We start from the raw sequence: 22,500 nt of genomic DNA, 5'->3' as shown, positions 1-22,500 counted from the left end.
TCTCAGCTAACACCATAACACAGATTAACATGTCGTGTGTGTGTGTGAAACATTCCACGTGTGTTGTGTGTCATGTGACTTGTGTCCCCGCCCACTGTTACTCTGTTCTTTGCTAATCACGAGCCATAGCTCTCATTAACTCTCATCCTCATTGCTGTTCTCTTCACCTCTCCATTCTTCTGTCCTCCTCCATCCCTCTGTCCCCTCTCTCTCCCGCCTCGTCAGAGTCCGGTTTTCACCTTCAGCCCGTCCGAGGTCGCCTCCGCCTCCGCCCCCCAAGCCAAAGATCCCAAAGCGGGAAGCGGCCCCGCCCCTCGGGCGGCCCAGCGCGTGTCCGACCAAAAGACCCAGACGCTCCCATCCAAGGCGGCGACCGAGCGGCCGCATCTGCAGTCTATGAAGTCCCTCCCCCTGCAGACGCCGCCCTCCCCCTCCCCTTCCCCGTCTCCACTCCTCTCCCCCATGCCTCGTTTCTTCTTCTTCCCCGCTCCCTCCGTCCTGAAGTCCGTCACTAAGTCAATCTATCCTAACTCTGCCCATGTGTCGCAGGTCACGCCCCAGGATTCCCCGCTTCCCACCCCCCTTGGAACCCCCCAGCACCCCCCTCCCACTCCACCGTCCTCCTCTTCCTCTTCCTCCTCCTCGCGGGCTGAAGGGGGCGGGGCCGGCAGCAGCGCAGGGGGCGGCTCCCTGTCTCTCACACCCCCCTCCAGCCCTGGCGCAGGTGGAGGAATGGCTGCTAGCAGCTCCGCCCACTGGAGGAGTCGTCTCAACTCGTTCAAAAATAACCTGCTGGGTTCACCGCGCTTCCATCGCCGCAAGCTGCAGGGTAAGACAGGCCATGCTGTGGGACGAGGGGTTACACACACACACACACTCACTTACTCATATACACACACACACACACTCACTCATACACACATACACACACACACACGAGAACTGTTCTCTTTTGATTATAAGTCATGGTTACAGTGGGGTCAAAAAGATGAGAGAGTAATCTTCATCATGAGAGACACAATAAGGAAAAAATCCAGAAAATCACATTGTAGAATTTTCAAATAATTTACAGTGGAACCTCGGATTACGAGCATAATTCGTTCCGGAAGCGGGCTCGTATTCCAAAACACTCGTAAACCAAATTGAATTTTCCTATAGGAAATAATGGAAACTTAAATTATTCATTCTACAGCCCCAAAAAATAAATACGTAAATATAATTAATACAAAATATAAAGTAAAAATAAAACAAATTAACCTGTACTTTACCTTAAAAAAAATGTAAAAATAAATCCCGTCAGATAAGTGTTTTCGTTTGTGCACGCAGGGTGTGTGTGTGTAAAATGTGCGCACACACACAAACACACACACACATTAACGGATAGACCGTTTTTAAAACCGTTTAAAAATTAGCAAGGAACATTCCTAGTCACACTCATGTGAGCGCATACTAACAGAATCACTGCTGTAAAGTAAAACAACAACAACAACAAAAACAAATTAAACAGCTCCTCACCTTTGAAAACAATCGCGACAGAGAGGAGTTTGTGTGTTTGTTTGGCAACCTGAGAGAAGGGGGCCTGAAGGGGGGGCTCGCTCGCGTTTATAGCCCCCTTCTCTCAGGTTGCCAAACAAACACACAAACTCTCTGCCTTACACAGACACAAACACACACAGCGTGTGTGTGTGTGTGTGTGTGTGTGTGTGTGTATTCACCCAGCAGGAGAGACGATTACCTACAATTCCGCTGCAAGAGAGAGAAAAACTGTTGGATCACTTGTGATGACGTGACGCTCTGTGTCAAAACAAGAAGCGCATGCGTGAAACATGATACTCGGTACTCGTAAACTAAGACAATGCTTGTTTTTCAAGTACAAATTTATTAAAAATCGTTGCTCGTCTTGCGGAACACTCGTAAACCGCGTTACTCATAATCCAAAGTTTCACTGTATTTGCAAATTATGGTGGAAAATAGGTATTTGGTCATTTCATGTTTTTGGTCACATTTTCTGTAAGTCTTCACAAGGTCTTCACACACTGTTGCTGGTATTTTGGCCCGTTCCTCCATGCAGATCTCCTCTAGAGCAGTGATGTTTTAGGGCTGTCGCTGGGCAACACAGACTTTCAACTCCCTCCAAAGTTTTTTTTATGGGGTTGAGATTTGGAGACTAACTAGGTCACTCCAGGACCTTGAAATGCTTCTTACGAAGCCACTTCTTTATTGCCCGGTGTGTTTGGGATCATTGTCATGCTGAAAGACCCAGCCACATTTCATCTTCAATGCCCTTGCTGATGGAAGGAGGTTTTCACTTAACATCTCACGATACATGGCCACATTCATTCTTTCCTTAACACGGATCAGTCGTCCTGGTTCCTTGCAGAAAAACAGCCCCAAAGCATGATGTTTCCACCCCCATGCTTCACAGTAGGTATACCATTCATTTCCAAACACAAAGTTCTATTTTGGTTTCATCTGACCATATGACATTCTCCCAATTCTCTTCTGGATCATCCAAATGCTCTCTAGAAAACTTCAGATGGGCCTGGACATATACTGGCTTAATTCAATTTAATTTCAATTCAATTTTATTTGTATAGCGCTTTTAGCAATTTTCATTGCCGCAAAGCAGCTTTACACAATCAAAAGAATTATTTAAGTTTGTATGAAATGTAAATTTGTATGAATCAAAATGGTTAGTTTGTCCCTGGTGAGCAAGCCGAGGGCGACAGTGGCAAGGAAAAACTCCCTGAGATGGTAATAGGAAGAAACCTTGAGAGGAACCAGACTCAACAGGGAACCCATCCTCATCTGGGTGATAACAGAAAGCAGTAAATGATCTGCATTTATACAGTGTGTAGGGTGGGAGGCAGTTCAGCTATAATAGCTGATGTTAATTGATGTTAATATGGAGTCCAGGTAGTTATTGAAGACCCAGGTAGACTTGTAGGAAGTTCCAGTCCTGAACTATCGAACTGTCAAGTCCCCAGAGAAACAGTTGCCAACACCAGTCGAGGCCAGAACCATTTTCTAGGTAGAGAGACTCATCCCCAGACACCAGACGCATCCCAAAGAGACACACGGGGCATCCATGTGACGAGATCTTCAACCAGAAGCGGGACACCAGGATGGGTCAGACAGGTCCGGAGGGCAGAGACAGTCTGGATCACTGGCAGCTCGGGAACGACATGTGTAGCTCGACAGAGAGAGAGAGAAAGAGTGAAAGGGGAAGACTGGGGGAGAGAGAAAAGAGAAAGGGGGAGAAAGAGAAGAAGATAACAGTTAGGTATGGTCACAGTCACACAATGTAAAATGTGAATGTATATTAACTGTAGAGTGCAAGCAGAGACTCCGCCAGGACTAACTATGACATCATAACTAAAGGGGAGGAGCCAGAGGGAAACACAGACATGAGGGGGAACTGAGATGTAAAGCAAACAATCAATGAGAGTGAGGAAGACAGCATCCAAACATACCAGTTCACCATAATACTCTACGTCCATGAGTCCCCCAGATCTGCTCCTTTACCTAAGGCAAATCTATTTATAAAAATGCTTGGCTAAATAAATAGGTTTTTAGCCTGGACTTAAACACTGAGACTGTGTCTGAGTCCCGAATACTATTTGGAAGACTATTCCATAACTTTGGGGCTTTGTAAGAAAAAGCTCTGCCCCCTACTGTAGTTTTTATAATACGCGGTACTGACAAGCAGCCTGCATCCTTTGATCAAAGTAGGCGTGGCGGTTTGTAAGACACTAGCAGTTCGCTCAGGTATTGCGGCGCGAAAATGTTTAAAGCTTTATATGTCAAGAGTAGTATTTTAAAATCAATGCGAAATTACAATACTTTTCTTATCTTGGCAATATTTCTGAGGTGAAAGAATGCTATCCTGGTAATATTATCTACATGTGCTTCAAATGAAAGGCTGGAATCAATATTCACACCAAGGTCTTTCACTGTTGCACTTGATGAAACAGAAAGGCCATCTAAAGTTACGGTGTGATCTAAAATTTTACTCCTAGCTGTATGCGGTCCTATGACTAGAACTTCTGTCTTATCTGGATTAAGCAGAAGGAGGTTAATTAGCATCCAATCTCTTATGTCCTGCACACATTGCTCAACTCTAGTAAGCTGTTTTTTTTTCTCTCATCAGGTTTTGCTGAGACATATAACTGTGTATCGTCAGCATAACAATGAAAACTAATACCATGCTTACGGATTATGTTGCCCAGAGGAAGCATGTAAAGGGAAAAAAGCAGTGGACCTAAAACTGAACCCTGCGGAACGCCAAACTCCACTAGAGAACATGCAGAATAATTACCATTTAAGTCTACATACTGATACCGATCGGTCAAATAGGATCTGAGCCAGGAGAGGGCCGTTCCCTTAATTCCTACTACATTTTCTAATCTGTGAAGAAGAATAGCGTAATCAATGGTGTCAAAAGCTGCACTGAGATCGAGTAATACAAGCATAGTTACACAACCCTGATCAGAGGCCAATAGGAGGTCATTTACTACTTTAACGAGTGCTGTCTCTGTACTATGATGAGGCCTAAATCCTGACTGATACAGTTCATGTATACCATTTCTATGTATATATGAGCATAGCTGCTCCGCTACTATCTTTTTCAGAATCTTAGAGATAAAGGGGAGGTTGGATATTGGTCTGTAACTGGACAGCTGACAGGGGTCGAGGTCAGGTTTCTTAATTATTGGTTTGATAACTGCTAATTTAAAAGATTTTGGAACATAACCAATGCTGAGTGAAGAATTAATTATTCTCAACAGGGGTTCTGTTATTGCTACATCTGTTTAAGAAAACGTGTCGGTACAGGATCTAATATACAGGTTGATGAATTTGCAGAAGAGATGAGTGAAATTAGTTCATTCTCTTCAAGGGGAGTAAAGTATCCTAGGTTCTGATTTGACATGGCTAGATTAACATCTGCATCAATTACATTGTTCGGTTTCAAAACCTCAATTTTATGCCTAATATTTACAATTTTATTATTCATACGGTAGCGCGGCGCTGTGCGTACATTATTACTGTGACACACTTGAATTGAGACAAGATAGTGATCTGAGATAACTTCAGATAGTGGAATTGTGAGTAAATTTCTTATACTTAATCCGGATAATGTTATTAAATCTAAAGTGTGACCTGCTTTATGAGTGGGTCCTACTACACACTGATTTACTCCTACCAAGTCCAATATAGACATAAATGCAGTTCTCAGAGGGTCTTCTGGATTCTCGAAATGAATATTAAAATCTCCAGTAATTAACACTTTGTCTACAGAAACGACTAGGTTTGAGAGGAAATCTGCAAATTCACTAAGAAATTCCGAGTACGGCCCTGGAGGTCTGTAAATGACAATTAGCGGGATCGACTGAGCTGACTTAATATAGTTAAATACACTTACGTTACTATAAAGAATTTCAAATGAATTAAATTTGTGTCCGTGTTTTTGTACAATAGTCAGATTATCATTGTGAATAACTGCGACGCCTCCTCCTCTACCAGTTAACTGAGGCTGGTGTATGTAGCTGTATCCAGGAGGACTAGCTTCATTTAGAGCTACATACTCGTCCTGTTTAATCCAGGTTTCTGTTAAACAGAGTATATCAAACTCCTGATCTGTGATAATTTCATTAACTATAACTGCTTTAGATGCGAGAGATCTAATATTTAACAGTCCTAGCTTCAGATCAGAGGTGCCAGCTGCGCATTCAGTCTGATCCAAGTTTGTGGTCTTTATGTTAATTAAATTACTAAAACAGACTTTCTGAGTCTTTCTAAATTTGTTTTTAGCTCGGGGAACAGACACAGTCTCAATATGATGAACCCTGGGTGACGACTCTATGCAGCTAGCAGACGGTTGGTTTAGCCTGTCTGTCTGCTCCCTGGCCTGGGCTCTGGATTGTCACCGATTAACTAGGCCTTTTCTAAGACTATGAGCTATACTACAGGAAATGAGAGCAGCACCTTCCCGAGTGGGATGGACACCGTCCCGCCCTAACAGGCCAGTTTTGCCCTCAAAGGTCTTTTAATTATCTATGAAGCCCACGTTGTTTTCGGAGCACCACCTGGACATCCAGCGATTTAGCGACCATAACCTGCTGTAAGTTATGTCACCACGTCTCATTGGGATGGTACCAGAGCATATTACGTCATCGCACATCGCCTTCGCTAATTTAAACACCTCTATAAAGTTATTCTTACTAACCTCTGACTGACGAAGGCGTATATCGTTAGCTCCAGCATGTACCACTATCTTAGAGAACCTATGCTGTCCTAGAGCCCTAAGATTACCTGCTATGTCCGGTGCTCTGGCTCCCGGGATACACCTAACCACTGCCGCTGGTGCCCCTAAAGGTCTAGCTAATTTCACGTGTCTCAGTATAGAGTCTCCTATAACCAGAGCTCTTTCAGGTTTCTCAGCGGGTGCATCACTGAGGAGAGCAAACCTGTTGGACACGTGAAGCGCAGAAGAGGTGTGCTCCGGTGGGCTAGCCTTAGCGTTAGCTTTGGCTGAATGAGTACGTCGAGTCGTCACCCACTCGCCCCGCTGTGAGGGCTCTAATGCCGGAGTCAGGGGCTGGTTATCTCTGCCTGCGGCACCCAGACTGTCCGCTACAGGAATAACACTGCTCTTACACTCTCTAACCCTCTCTAAAGTCTGGATGCGCTCCTCTAACGCTGATATCTTCTCCGTCAGAGTGCTCACTAACACACACCTATCACAAATAAAATTACCACTAATGACGGAGGAAGAATGTCCAAACATCCTGCAATCCACACACTGAACGAGCTGAATATTAGACATGATATCGTACCTGAGTCGAAGTTGTAGTTGTTTGGAGCTGAATTCCGTTTGTTGTTTTTAGATGAAGAAACTTTGAAACTTTGTTACTTTGGTCCCAGCTCTCTGCAGGTCCTTCACTAGGTCCCCCGTGTGGTTCTGGGATTTTTGCTCACAGTTCTTGTGATATTTTTGACCACACATGGTGAGATCCTGCGTGGAGCCCCAGATTGAGGGAGATTATCAGTGGTCTTGTATGTCTTCCATTTTCTAATAATTGCTCCCCCAGTTGAGTTCTTCACACCAAGCTGCTTACCTACTGCAGATTCAGTCTTCCCAGCCTGGTGCAGGTCTACAGTTTTGTTTTTGGTGTCCTTTGACGGCTCTTTGGTCTCGGCCGTAGTGGAGTTTGGAGTGTGACTGTTTGAGGTGGTGGACAGGTGTCTTTTATACTGATAACAGATGCCATTAATACAGGTAACGAGTGGAGGACAGAGGAGCCTCTTAAAGAAGAAGTTACAAGTCTGTGAGAGACAGAAATCCTGCTTGTTTGTAGCTGAACTTCTTCTTCTTTGTCTTTGGGCTGTTCCCTTTCAGGGGTCGCCACAGCGAATCATTTGCCTCCATCTAACCCTATCCTCTGCATCCTCTTCTCTCACACCAACTAACTTCATGTCCTCTCTCACTGCATCCATAAAACTCCTCTTTGGTCTTCCTCTAGACCTCCTGCCTGGCAGTTCCAACCTCAGCGTCCTTTTACCGATATATTCACCATCTCTCCTCTGAACATGTCCAAACCACCTCAATCTGGCCTCTCTGACTTTATCTCCAAAACATCTAATGTGGGTTGTCCCTCTGATGAACTCATTCTTTTTTTTTTTTTTTAACAATGTGTTTATTGTTTTTATTTATACAAAACAGGTAACATAGAAACACATTTCCATTTCGTCACAATTATTTCCCACCCCAACAAAAGAACATCACTCTCTTCTCACACTAGATATATACAGAATTCTTTTACATAAGACAATTCTAAATGCAAAACAAATATTGCAAGGTATCCAAAAACTAAATATCTAATACTGTACTTTACACATAAAAGTTACATTTTCCAAAAAAGAAAAAATAAATAAAAAATTATACATAGTTATACCTCTTGTAATAAATGACCAAAATTATTGTTGTTAATGTAGTACTTAAACGGCTTCCATATTTCTTCATATACATCCATTTTGTTTTTAATAAAATATGTTACTTTTTCCATGACCATACACTGTGCCATGGCATTAATCCAAGTTCCAATAGATGGCGGATCAGGCCTTTTCCAACTAAGAGCTATCGTTCTTTTAGCTTGTAATATAGCATAGTCTATGAATTTGCGCTGTTGAAGATTTAGTTTAAGGTTCTTTGGATATAAGTGTAACAAAATCATTTTTGCCTCTAAGGGAATATTCAAGGGTACAATTATCTTTGTAATATTAATCACTTCCACCCAGAAGTCTCTAATAATGTTACATTCCCAAACACAATGCACAAATGAGCCCTGAGCCTCTGTGCATTTGAAACATGTATCAGGAATATTTTTATTAAACCTATTTAGTTTGACAGGAGTTATATAAGTCTGCATCAACCAGTTATATTGAAGTAATTTTAAACTAACGCTCCCTAACTGTTTCTGAGAATTTTTACAAACTTGTCTCCATTCATCCTCAGATATATCCTCGTTCAACCCCGTCTTCCATAATTCAAGTTTTGATATTGATGATTCAGTAGACCCTGATACAAGCCAGTTGTAAAAAACTGATATTAATCCTTTATTATTGCATTTCTTAGTAATTAATTCCTCCAAAGAAGAAAGTACTGGCAAGTTTAGTGCTTGGTTTTGCCTAGAAAGAACAAAGCTCCTTATCTGTAAATATTTAAAGAAATGTTTTCTTGGAATATTATATTTGGTAGATATCTGCTCAAACGACATCAACGTTCCCTCCTCAAAAAGGTCACAAATTTTGCTTAATCCCTTTTCAGCCCACAACCGGAATCCTGAGTCTTTCGTGCCTGGTTTGAATAATGTGTTGCCCCAAATGGGACTATACCGGGATAAAGAGTCAGCTATTTTCATGTACTCTCTAACTTCAAACCATACTCCAATCATATTACACACTATGGGATGCTTGGTGACTGTTTTCAGTTGTTTAATTTTATCTGAATATATATACAAGTTTAAAGGTAACGCAAAACCACATGACTCCATATCCACCCAGGATGGTTTATTTCCAGAGGAAAAATAAAACATTATTGTTCTTAATTGTGCAGCTAAATAGTACCAGTACAGATTGGGACATCTTAACCCTCCAGTGTCAAATGGGAGATATAGAAGAGAGAGACGAACTCGAGGGCATTTCTTGTTCCAAATAAATTTCCTGAATAATGAATTAATCTTTGAGAACATTCCATCTGGTGGCGCCAAGGGGATATTTTGAAATAAATACATGAATTTAGGCAAAATATTCATCTTCAGTATATTTATCCTTCCTATTAATGAAATTGGTAAAGATAACCATCTCTCCAGATCTTTAAATGTTGATTCCATTATAACATTATAATTTGTAGATATTATATTTTCTAATTGGGGAACAATTTTGATACCCAGATATGTAAAGCTGGATGATATTTTCAAGGTAAATAAATGTGATGCATTTGGACAGCTATCTTTATTCAGCAACATTAACGATGACTTTGATGTGTTCACTTTATAGCCCGATATATTTCCGAATTGATCGATCAGGTCTAAAATTGCTGGAATAGAGGTGTTTAATTGTTTTAGGAATAACACTACATCATCAGCGAATAAAGCTATTTTATGTTCCTTGCCACCTATTTTAATCCCTTGTATATGGTTGTTCGCTCTTACGGCTATTGCTAGCGGTTCTATAGCCAAAATGAATAAAAGTGGGGACAATGGTGAGCCTTGAGGGCAACCTCTTGTAATATTAAAAGGCTCAGAAATCATTTCATTGGTTAAAACTTCCGCCGCTGGGTTGGAATGTAATAATTTGATCCAATGTAAAAATGATTTCCCAAATCCGAATTTTACGAGAACGTCAAAGAGATAAGCCCATTCGATCCTATCAAAAGCCTTCTCCGCGTCGAGCGATAGAAGAGCAGTATCCTTTGCCTCTTTTTGGCTATGCAAAATATTTAAAACACGTCTTACGTTGTGAAATCCCTGTCTATTCTTAATAAACCCGTTCTGATCATCATCCACAATGCCCGGGAGTACAGTCTCTAGCCTTTTTGCCAAGATTTTACATATTATTTTGGTATCTGTGTTTATCAGACTAATAGGTCGCATAATAATAAACTAATAGGTGTATTTCCACATTTTGTATTCGGTTTTCCTGGTTTTGGTAAAAGAATGATCAAAGCCTCTCTCATAGACTTAGGAAGACAAACATTATTATAACATTCTATATACATATCATAGAGTGGCTTAACCATTTTATCACTGAAATATTTATATAGGTCGATGGGCAGGCCATCAGGCCCTGCTGTTTTACCACCTTTTAATGTCTTTATAGCCTCCAAAATTTCAACTGTCGTAATCTCACCATCTAATTTAATTTTAAGTTCCTCAGATATTTTAGGAATGTTGAGATTATCAAGAAACGCGGAGTGAGCATCGGTTGTGGCCTTACATTCAGAGCAATATAGTTTTTCGTAGAAGTTTCTAAATGCTTTATTAATTTCCAACGGGTCTACAGTCATATTCCCATTTTCATCTTCAATACTGGTAATTGCTCTCTCTAATTCCTGTTGTTTTATACGCCAAGCAAGAAGTCTACCTGGTTTTTCTCCCTGATCATAAAATTGCTGCTTTAATCTTAATAAATTAGCTGCTGCTTTTTCATGTGTTTTTTCATTATATTGGGTTCTTAACAATAGCAATTCTTTTAAAACATCATCAGTATTTTGGCCTGCTTGTAAACTTTTTTCCTCGAGTAAGCGAATTTTTGTTTCAAGTGTTTTATATTTCTCTTGTTTCTCTTTTGTCTTCCTACTCGTATAGCTTATAATTTGTCCTCGTATAAAAGCCTTAAAGGCTTCCCATCTGATTATAGCTGATGTTTGGGTGGTGTTATGTTCAAAATAGTAATCAATTTGATCCCCTAAGAATTCAAGAAATCTTTTATCTTGCATCCAGTGTATTTGAAATCTCCATTTAGTACGATTATAAGAAAACTTTGGTTCAACGTATGTCAAAGATACAAGAGCATGGTCTGAAATAAGAATACTACTATATTGACAATTTCTGATACATGAAATTAGTTCAGCTGAAATCAAAAAGTAATCTATTCTTGAATATCCTTTAGAAGTACTCGACCAACATGAATATTCCTTTTTTATTGGGTTTTGAGCCCTCCAAATATCCACCAAGTTAAGTTCCTTTATAAAATAATGTAAAGCTTTTCTAGACCGTACATGGGAATGATCCTTACCAGATGACCGGTCCTTATTAGGTTGCAAAACACAATTGAAATCACCTGCCATAATGTGTTTTCCAGGCATTGTGGAGATTCTCAAAAATAAATCATTATAAAAATCTGCGTTATCATCATTAGGTCCATATACATTAATCAGATTAATCCGAGATGATAGAATGTTTCCCTGTACAATCAAAAATCTACCTTTGGGGTCTTTAGTTATTTTATCAATGCGCAAAGGGATAGACTTATGTATCATAGTTATAACTCCTCTGGAATTCGAACAGTAAGCTGAAGACAATACCTGACCCGGCCATCTACGCTTAATTTTGATTATCTCATGATCTAACATGTGTGTTTCCTGCAGGAACACAATTTTGGCTCTTATCTGTTTTATTCTACCCATTACTTGTTTAATTTTAGTTAGTTTACGTAGGCCCCTACAATTCCAAGATACACATTCAACCAAAACGTCGGTCATTTTTATAGTGTCATATTTAACATAAATAAAGGTAAATAAAGGTAAATTACCTTAGTGCAAGAATAACAATAAGAACCTATAAAGGGTACCATTTGAAATAAAACCCAAAATGAAAAGGAAGAGAGCAACCCACCCAGAACCCAGGCCTGATTCCCTAGAACATACAGGCCTTTCCAAACCCCTAAATAACTTCCCTCCATTATCAGGAATAGGTCCACACTATACTGAGGAACTATTCTCCTGTAAACCCAACCTCAGCTCAATTACTTGTCTATGTAAAGAAAACAAAAATCCAGATAAGATATTTTATTTATCAACTAAAAATAAAAAATATGTTATCCTACACGCACGTACTTTTCAGCCCTCACATATGAAGCACCTAATTGCACTTTAAGAAGAAAACAAAGGAGAAAACTAAATAAAATATATCTTTAAACAATACTTATTTAACACTTTATATTATTGTTCTAAGAGACTCACGTCTGTAAGTAGTACGATGTCACATTTCCACCAAATTTAGGCCCTACATACCTCTTAGTTTCCAGCAGCATCATCTGACAAGACTTTAATTTCAATTAAATTTCTCATCAAGTCACCCTTAATTTAGTCATCCTCAGTCACTGGCTCCAGTTTCTTGATGTTCTTATTCACGTCCGTTGGTGTATTGAAGACGACAGTACGGTCATCGTTGGTCAACAGGAGCCGCGCGGGGTATATTACCCGGTGCTTATCCAGACCGAGTTCCCGTAACCGCTTCCTCACTCCGTCAAAACTCCTTTGTCGCTTATACACCTCCGTTGGCAGGTCAGGAAGAAATCTTATTTTGTTGTTTTGGTACATCACCTCTTTCTGTATCCGCGCAGCTTTCAAGATATTTTCTCTGTCCTTGTAGTTTAAGCACTTAATGATGATAGTTCTCGGGTACGTAGTGGAACTTTGGCTCGCTGTTATCCGGTGCGCTCTCTCCAAAACCGGTGGCGTTATCTTCAGAGTATCCGCTATCCATTTTTCCATAAAGGAGCAGGTATCATTGCCCTCTACTTTCTCGGGTATGCCCAGTACACGCAGGTTATTGCGTCTACTCCTCCCTTCTAAGTCTTCGACTTTGTTATTGAGGTTTTCTGTATTGTTTTTGAGTTTTTCGATAGTTAGTTTCAGGTTTTGAATCCCGTCTTCTGCCGTAGATATTCGCCTTTCGGCCTCCATGATACGCCCACTACAGTCTTTCACGTCCTTTTGGACAGTCTTTATTTCCGTCAGTACACCGTCAATTTTTGTGTTAAAGTCTTGTTTGAATGAGGTTATGGCAAGCATGAGGTCCTTTGTTGATGGATTTTCCATGTTTATGACTTGTTCAGCGTCCGTGGACACGCCAGCGTGTGCATGCTTCGCTGAACATGGCTCCCCTTCTGCTAGGTCCTGACCTACATCCTCCAGGCTCTCCATCGTTTTCTTCTCCTTAGCCACTTTTTTTGGCATGTTTGAAGTATTTTACTCTTGTGCTTACAATTTTGTCTCTTTATATGACCTCTCTCTGGAATATTATGCAGGATTTATTGAAAAGCAATTAAGCACGAGGAAAACGCGTCTGCTCACCTTGCCGCCATAACCGGAAGTCCATGAACTCATTCTTAATCCTATCCATCCTTGTCACTCCCAAAGAGAACCTTAACATCTTCAGCTCTGCTACCTCCAACTCTGCCTCCTGTCTTTTCTTCAGCGCCACTGTCTCTAAGCCGTAGAGCATCGCTGGTCTCACCACTGTCCTGTACACCTTTCCTTTCATTCTCGCTGATACTCCTTTATCGCACAACACACCTGACACTTTTCTCCACCCATTCCAACCTGCCTGTACCCGCCTCTTCACCTCCTTTCCACACTCACCGTTTGTAGCTGAACAAATACTTATTTTACTGAGACATTTAATAATTAATTCATTAAAAATCCTACAATGTGATTTTCTGGATTTTCTTTTCTTATTGTGTCTCTCATAGTTGAGGTACAGTATACCTGTGTTGAAGATAACTGTCCTCTCTCATCTTTTTAAGTGTGAGAACTTGAACAATTGGTGGCTGAATAAATCCTTTTTTGCCCCACTGTAATTCTATAAGGTCTGGTTTAGTTAGGATACATTTTTCATGTTGTCACCATATACAAAGTACTACATCCAGATGTTAACCCCAGGTACCACCACCACCACCACCACCTGGACCATTGCACAAAGACACTTTAATAACTTTGCACACCTACCTTCACAACTACACTACATGTTTACGTTTACATCCTGGACCAGTGCACAAAGACACTTTAATAACCTCTGCACAAAGACACTTTGTTCTATGCATATTTGCACACACAGCACAGTATATTTCAATTTGTACAGTATATTTCTATTTTTATGTACATCATATTTCTATTTTTATTTTTATTTCTATTTTTCCTAGTTCAATTTAATTTTTCTTTCGTATTTCTTTTATTCATATTTATTTCTTATTTGTAAACTTTAATTCTCTTTTAAGGTCACCGGCGGTCGTATAAGCATTTCACTACATTTCGTACTGTGTATGACTGTGTATGTGACAAATAAAATTTGGATTTGATTTGATTTGACCTGTCCAGGACCTCGGGTTCATCCCTGACCTCCCTGAGTCTCACAGGCTCGCCCAAGGACTTAACGGGTTTCATAAAATCTGAATGATTGGGTGGTTACGCACGAAACCTGTATAAACAATTCCACTGTTTATAGTTTACAGCTTGTGTGTGTAAGTGAGTTTATGATGATGTCAGTAGTGTGTACAGATTGTAAGTGTGTGTGTGTTTGAGGGAGCACGGCAGGAACGTCTGATCTCTTTTTGTTTCTGTAGTTCCCACATCAGAGGACATGTCGAGCCTCACGCCGGAGTCCAGCCCAGAGTGAGTAATCAGACGTGTGTGTGTGGGATAACTCTGTTGTGTGTGTGTGTGTGTGTGTGTGTGTGTGTGTGTCATAACTCTGTTGTGTGTGTGTGTGATAACTCTGTTGTGTGTGTGTGTGTGTGTGTGTGTGTGTGTGTGTGTGTGATAACTCTGTTGTGTGTGTGTGTGTGTGTGTGTGTGTGTGATAACTCTGTTGTGTGTGTGTGTGTGTGTGTGTGTGTGTGTGTGATAACTCTGTTGTGTGTGTGTGTGTGTCATAACTCTGTTGTGTGTGTGTGTGTGTGTGTGTGTGTGTGTGTGTGTGTGTGTGTGTGTGTGTGTGTGTGCGCGCTTTACAGGTTGGCTAAAAAGTCCTGGTTTGGGAACTTCATCAGTCTGGAGAAAGAGGAGCAGATTTTTGTGGTGATCCGAAACAAACCCCTGAGCTCCATCAAGGCTGACATCGTCCACGCCTTCCTCTCAGTCAGTGCTCCGCCTCCACGTCCTCTTCCTCATTCTCTCTATCATTTCTCTTCACCTTTCCTTCTCTTCTCTCCACCGTTCACATTCCTCTTCCTGTGTTTGTTGTGATCTCATCCCTCCTTCCTCAGATCCCGTCTCTCAGCCACAGCGTCATCTCCCAGACCAGTTTCCGTGCGGAGTATAAAACCGCCGGGGGTTCCTCCGTCTTCCAGAAACCCATAAAGTTCCAGGTGGACATCGCCTTCTCCGAGGTGGAGAGAGAGAGAGACAGAGAGAGAGACAGAGAGCGGGAGGGGAAGAGGGAGAGTGGAATCTACAGCGTCACCTTTAGCCTCATCTCAGGTGCAGTGCTGACATCAGGGTTAGCCGTGTGTGTGTGTGTGTGTGTGTGTGTGTGTGTGTGTGCACTCTCAGACTCTCAGTCCTGATCATGGTGTGTGTGTGTGTATGTGTGTGTGTGTGTGTGTGTGTGTGTTGTTCAGGTCCCAGTCGCAGGTTTAAGAGAGTGGTGGAGACGATCCAGGCTCAGCTTCTCAGCACTCATGACCAGCCCTCGGTGCAGGCGCTCGCAGGTGAGAGCACGCCGTCTGGCCACGCCCACTACAGTTCACTACTGTGAGATTAAGTGTCTAGACGTGTCTCAGACGGTCCTGACCGCTTGTCTTTAACAGATGAGAAGAATGGGGTCTCCTCACACCCCCCTCCCACTCCCACTCGCCAGAACTCACGCCGCTCTGAAGGGGGCGGAGACCGCACCGAGAGGGCGGAGCGTGCAGACGGGGCGAGTACAGGCGGCAGCGGCAGCGTCATCCAGCGCAAAGGGTCGGGCAAGGACAAGACCCGCCTCCTGTCGTCCAACGGAACGCAGTCTCAGCCTTGAGAGAACTCTATAGACGTGGTGCTTTGGACTCTCAGCCCACTACACCCCCTCCCCCCCCCCACCCGGAAAATCCCACAATCCCCCAGTCTCTCACCCAGACTCACCAGTAAAACCTGTAGCTCCAGTGCAGCTGGGAGAAAACTCGGAGCGTATAGACCAGGAAAATGCTGATGTAACTCACCGACACCATGAATCACACACACACACACACACACACACACACGCACACGTGATGATGTCACTCGGCAGGAGCGTGCAGAGCATCTCAACTCCAAACACACTTGAACAACGTTAAATAATCAGCACTGAGCATCTGAAGGCTGCGTTCGTTAGTCTCTCATCACCTGGACGGAGGTGTGTGTGTGTGTGTGTGTGTGGGGGGGGGGGGGGGGGGTGGTCCTGTTTTCTTCTTCTTCTTCATCATCATCATCATCATCATCATCATTAAAGATAACCCAGACACACCCGAGAGCACGCTGGACGTCACGGCTGGTCAGACCAGACATGCTCTAATCGGCTGGTGTCTCTCCAGAGGCAGACGGGACGGGGAGACGAGCAGACGGTCCACAGACACAGACGACTAAAATCTCTAAACGATGAACAAAGTATTTAATTCTTTTACGATTTGAGTGCATTTATTTATTCAATTATTTATTTATTAGTTTGTTTGTTTATTAAACTTTTTATTTATTAGTTGATTGATCAAACTATTTGTTTATTTATTTGTTTGTTTGTTGATCAAGCTATTTATTTATTTATTTATTGATTGATTGATTGATCAAACTGTTTATTTATTTGTTTGTTGATCAAACTATTTATTTATTGATTGATTGATTAATTGATTGATTAAATTGTTTATTTATTTATTTTTTAAGTGTTTTTAAGGGTTGCTGTAACGTTAGCAGGCGTTTAGAGATGAACAGAAGAAGGGTGATGGACAGATCCATTGTGACACTCATCCTGTTTCCAAACATTAAAACGATGCTGCAGAAGTTTTACGTTTAATCTTCAGTTCAGTTCAGGTTGTGTTTCTGTTCTTCCTCGTCTCACTTCATCTTCATTCATAAATATAATAAACTGCTGCAGCAGCGACAGACGAGGAGGACTGAAGGACAAACCGCGAGGTTCCTGAGACACTGAGAGTCGGGAAATGATAAAGAACTGATACCGTTATAATCTCAACTGACTCCTGTGAAGAAGAGGAGGAGGAGGAGGAGGAGGAGTGAAGCTCTGCCTTGTTCAGCGTCATTAAGAATGTACATGTACTGAATGTGAGCAGTATTCACACACACACACACACACACACACACACACACACACACACACACACACACACTGGCTCTCTCTTGCTGTCTCTAAGCCCCGCCCCCTTTGATTGCACATGTGAGTAACACACACCACATGACCTGTATGTTAAGTGTGTGTGATGGTGTTGCTCTCGACACTCAGCTGTGATTAAGGAGGTGTGTGTGTGTGTGTGTGTGTGTGTGTGTGTGTGTGTGTGTGTGTGTGTGTGTGTGAGAGAGAGAGAGAGAGAAGGCTGTAACATTAGAGTCTCTCACTGCGTTCCTGCTTCATCCACTGAGCCGGGGAGATTTAGAGAGTCAGCACAACTTCACTACACACACACACACACACACACACACACACACACAGTTCCCCTAACATGTACAACTTTTTTCATAAACATGACCCCAGACAGACCCAACTTCATCCTCAAATGCTCTTTTTATTCTGCTGAACTTAGGCAGTGTAGCAGCCCACACACACACACACACACACACACACACTCACACACACACTCACACAGTCATGGAGAGAGACTGTTGTGAAGAGCACAAAGCTGAGGTGTTTCCTGCACAGTGAGGAGTAAAGGACAGGTGATGGAGAGACCTGCTGAAGGACAGAGTGGATCCGGTGTGGAATTGATGAGTTAATGAACACTGAAATGCCTTAATCACGAGCTGGCCATGTGGAACACACACACACACACACACACACACACACACTACAAACTGCACAAATCATGCAGCTGGTCATGACCTTGTGTCTCCCTCAGGGTGTGTGGACGCGTCTCGTCCTCGTGTCTCACCTCCATCACACCTGTATCACATTTATATACCTCATGTATCGACTCGTTCTCATTATTATACTTTTACCTTTTTATATTATAATCCTCCCTGCCTGCCCCCCCCCTCCCCCCCCGCTGTACTCATTACTCCTCTCTGTTCTTTATTCATGCTCTACTTAAGATGATTATTGATTCTCACCATCACTGTTATTGATTATATCAGAAATGATTGTAAATCTGTACTTCCCTACATGCCCCCCTCCTTACACACACACACACACACACACAACCACCTCCAACCCTCCTCCCCCCAACAGCACAGTAGAAACCATGTTTTTGAGGAGACGATGGGAGGCGATTAATCTGCGGAAGAAAACCATGAAGGAGGATAAAAAAATGAAATGTCTGTATTATAATTCAAATAAAAAGTGCACTATTATTATTGCCTGTGATAAATAAAGAACAATAAACATCGTAAAGAAAAAACAAACAAACAAACTCCTCGTTTTTAAATGTTTTGCCCGTCTTCCTGTCTGGGAAGAATTTGAACAGATTAAATGTTTAAGTATGAGAGTAATGACGCGTCAGTAGTGCTGCTGTTTTAGGGGGTAATGAATCATACTCCGACGAGTGGGCGGGGCAGTGGGTGGAGCAGTGGGCGGGGTTTATGTGTTAATGGATGTAGAGTGCATCACTGCACTCTACATCCATTGGTGCAGCAATATGTGTTGTTGTTTTTGTTTTTAAACAAAACAAACAAACAAGAAGGAGCAGAAACACCTGGTGTGTAGTTCAGGAGCGAAAACACACCGAGCCGATGGTTTACTCTGATCACCTGGAGAGAGAATTACGGGTAAGAACATTTACACATTCTGTGTGTGTGTGTGTGTGTGAGAGAGAGAGAGAGAGACAGGAGACTGAAATTAGTTTTTTTGTTAAAGGGCCTACATGCACTATTTTAAGCTGTTTGGACTGAACTGTGTGTTAGGAGAGTGCGTACACAACCACTCTACGATGATAAAGAGACGCCCAGTGGTTTTCTTTTCGTTTATTACAGTAACATCCCCCTTCTGAAATCAGGCCAATCGCAAATGCCTGTCGATGTGACGCCACACCACAAGAGGACGCTCCTACACTAGTTGATTGACACTGGTGTTTTAGCAAAGACCCGCCCCGAGTGAGAAGACGCTGTCGGCCATTGTTTTTCGCCGCTGGAGCAAAATGTCGCCTAAGCGAGTGTTGTGTACAGTTGTTGGGTGTAATAGCGAACACAGCAGTCGTCATTCACTACCTAGGGTTAGTGACCTAGGGTACCTACCTAGGGTTAGGTATCTGAGCCACTGAGGACGCAGTGGCTGAATTTAGTTTTTAAAGCTAACGTCCCCACTGATTTACCTAAATGCGTTCATGTTTGCGATAATCATTTCTCACCAGACTGCTTTATAAACGCGGGTCAATATAAAGCAGGTTTTACTAGGAAGCTGCTCCTAAAAATGGATCTGTACTAACGCTTCGTGTTCCTGCTTCATCTTCACCAGGCTCGGTGAGTGTGATTTATTTTACTATAAGTCTTTGCAGATCGCCTTTTCTAATAATCACGATGAATGTGGAGTGTAAGTTAACTTATACTCTCATAGAACATGGTTATGGCTTCTTCTCTATGTACATCCGTCTCTATATAATCCCTAATCGCCCGTTTATAATAAACAATGCATTAAGGTGATTGTCTAGTTGCAAACTGTGTACGTAGTCGGAAAACTATATTATGCTTACCTTTGTAACGTTAGATGGTTTATAACGATGTCTGTCGAAGATTAAGAAGTCGTGTAAACACATCGGTAAACACATCGCGTCTGTATCTCTCTCAGTAAGCTTCTCCGCTTTATGTTGTTGTTGCTCGCGGCAGCGTAACAGCCCGTTAATTCATGCACATGCAGTGATGAGAAAGACAAATCGAGTCGATGCATGTCCATTGCATGAACAGATGTTAATGTACAAAGGAGTGATGGAAAGTCACACACCAGCTCAGCACACGACACTTACAACATTATTATTATTATTATTATTATTATTATCTGATAATAACAATTAATTAACAAACCAAAATTACGGGCTTCAATCACACAGACTGAATGTGTGTGAGTAAACACCCCGTGGCTGTGAACTCCTGTGAACTCCTGAACACCTCGGCGTGACCCGAGCGATCTGATACACACGTCTGACTGATACAGTGTGTGTTAATAATCTCTACTATAAAGCTATAATAGCTGTGCAACACTGTGTTTGAAATATTTCACTATCAGAATATCTGTGTGTGTGTGTGTGTGTGTGCGTGTGTGTGCGTGTGCGTGTGTGTGTGTTTGAGTCACAATGCATTTATAAGGTGAATAAATGTGTCAAGGCGGGTGGATTTTATCTGCAGTGTGTGTATACATGGGAATGTAATGTTTGTGCAGTTTGTCCACTCTGGTGCAACACACAACACTACACAACACTACACACAATGACACAACATTGAGAGAAATAAACACACATCGAGTGGCCTGTAAACTGTCACCTGATGGTGGTGTAGCAGGTTCAGTCTTTCATACAGTGTCTGATGCAGGTGAACTGGTTCAATTCAATTCAATTCAGTTTTATTTGTATAGTGATTTTAACAATTGTTATTGTCGCAAAGCAGCTTTACACAATCAAAAGAATTATTTAAGTGTGTATGAGATGTGAGTGTGTGTGAATCAGAATGATCAGATCGTCCCTGATGAACAAGCCGAGGGTGACGGTGCTGAGGGAAAAACTCCCTGAGATGGTAATAGGAAGAACCTTGAGAGGAACCAGACTCAACAGGGAACCCATCCTCATCTGGGTGATAACAGAGAGCAGGGATTGATCTGCACTCATACTGTGTGTTAGATGGGTATCTGCTGATATCTTCTCTGTCACACTAACACACACCTATCACAAGTAAAATTACCACTAATGGTGGAGGAAGAATGTCTAAACATCCTGCACTCCACACACTGTCTCTTCTCCACACTCACCCCCCTGCTTCCTGTCTGACCTTGTGCCTTGCTTCCACACTCGCCTCATGTCTCATTTACACTTTCGTTTCCTGTCTCACCTCCATATTTGTCTCCTGTCTCACTTTCTGTCTCACCTCCACACTCCCCACTTTTCTTACCTCCCGTCTCACCTCCGCACTTGTCGTCTGTCTCAACGCCCCCCTTACCCTTACCCTTTAATAAAAACGTATATTTTTATTAAACATTACAAAGCATTCGCATTTGTTTTTGCCGTTGTCTGTGATGTAGCTGAGTCTGTCCCTCTCTGTCTGTCTGTCTCTCTGACTGTCTGTCTGTCCGTCTCTGGTGAAGGTGCTCTCCAACAGGAAGCTGTTGTTGTACAGTTATCAGAGTTTGGTCACATGACGCAGCTGGCTGCTGATTTTGAGAAGAGTTTGGGGAACGTCTCTCACATGTATCTGGAGCTCTGTGGGCCGCTAACTCCATACGTACTGAAATGTTCCACCAGATGTGCACAGCTGGTCCACTCACTCTCTCACGCGTTAACGCTCCGCCCTGTTCCTGCTACACTTACATTTAAATCAACATGGAACTGGGACTCGGAATGAATAAATAAATATATATTAAAATAAATAAAATATTTAAGGTAACTACTGACTCTGTGACTGTCAGAGCTGCTGAACAGCTGCTTATAGAAAACTAATCAACAGCTTCTGACCAATCCGGGCGCAGGATTCTGTACATGTGACTCAGCAGGATTGAACTTTATCACAGTTTCATATAAACTTAGGACTAATTGCTGAAGTGTGTGTGTGTGTGTGTGTGTGTGTGTGTGTGTGTGAGTGTGTGTGTGTGTATGTATGCGTGTGTGTGTGTGTGTGTGTGTGTGTGTATGCGTTTGTGTGTGTTTGTGCATAGGTATGTATGTATATGTTTGTGTGTGTGTGTGTGTGTTTATGTATGCGTGTCAATTCAATTCAATTTTATTTATATAGCGCTTTTAACAATGGACATTGTCTCAAAGCAGCTTCACAAAAAATTCACAAAAAAAGAAATTCATAAAAAATTATATAATAAATTAAAAGATAAAATAAATAAATAAATAATAAAATAATAATAATAAATTGTGTATGTGTGAGAAAAATGTGTCTAGATAATAATGAGATGAATAAATGATGAATGAAATGTCTCTGATGAAGAAGCCGAGGGTGACGGTGACGGTGCTGAGGGAAAAACTCCCTGAGATGGTAATAGGAAGAAACCTTGAGAGGAACCAGACTCAACAGGGAACCCATCCTCATCTGGGTGATAACAGATAGAAATAACATCATGTGTGTTGTGCAGGTGAAAGTTTAATATAACAGAAGTTGTGTAGATTAACATGAAG

General features: G+C 41.9%; 1 protein-coding gene across 2 annotated transcripts in view; it reads left to right on the top strand.

Moving 5' to 3' along the window:
- brsk1b (BR serine/threonine kinase 1b) overlaps positions 1–16,411 on the top strand; it is a 31,470-nt gene extending 15,059 nt beyond the window's left edge. The window contains exons 14-19 of one of the 2 annotated variants that reach the window (XM_053514897.1): positions 550–829; positions 14,629–14,677; positions 15,019–15,142; positions 15,271–15,484; positions 15,625–15,714; positions 15,814–16,411. In XM_053514897.1, the coding sequence (XP_053370872.1) occupies positions 550–829; positions 14,629–14,677; positions 15,019–15,142; positions 15,271–15,484; positions 15,625–15,714; positions 15,814–16,022 (966 nt within the window). In that variant the 3' untranslated portion in view covers positions 16,023–16,411. Of the gene's footprint in view, positions 1–225; positions 830–14,628; positions 14,678–15,018; positions 15,143–15,270; positions 15,485–15,624; positions 15,715–15,813 lie in introns of both variants that reach the window. The other variant, XM_053514896.1, reaches the window with a different exon arrangement.
- The last annotated feature ends 6,089 nt before the right edge of the window (positions 16,412–22,500 follow it).

Source organism: Clarias gariepinus, chromosome 16 (genome assembly GCF_024256425.1).
Source record: "Clarias gariepinus isolate MV-2021 ecotype Netherlands chromosome 16, CGAR_prim_01v2, whole genome shotgun sequence".
Taxonomy (NCBI): Eukaryota; Metazoa; Chordata; class Actinopteri; order Siluriformes; family Clariidae; genus Clarias; species Clarias gariepinus.
The sequence above is the reverse complement of the archived record's forward strand: the minus strand, read 5'-3'. Positions and strand labels throughout refer to the sequence as shown.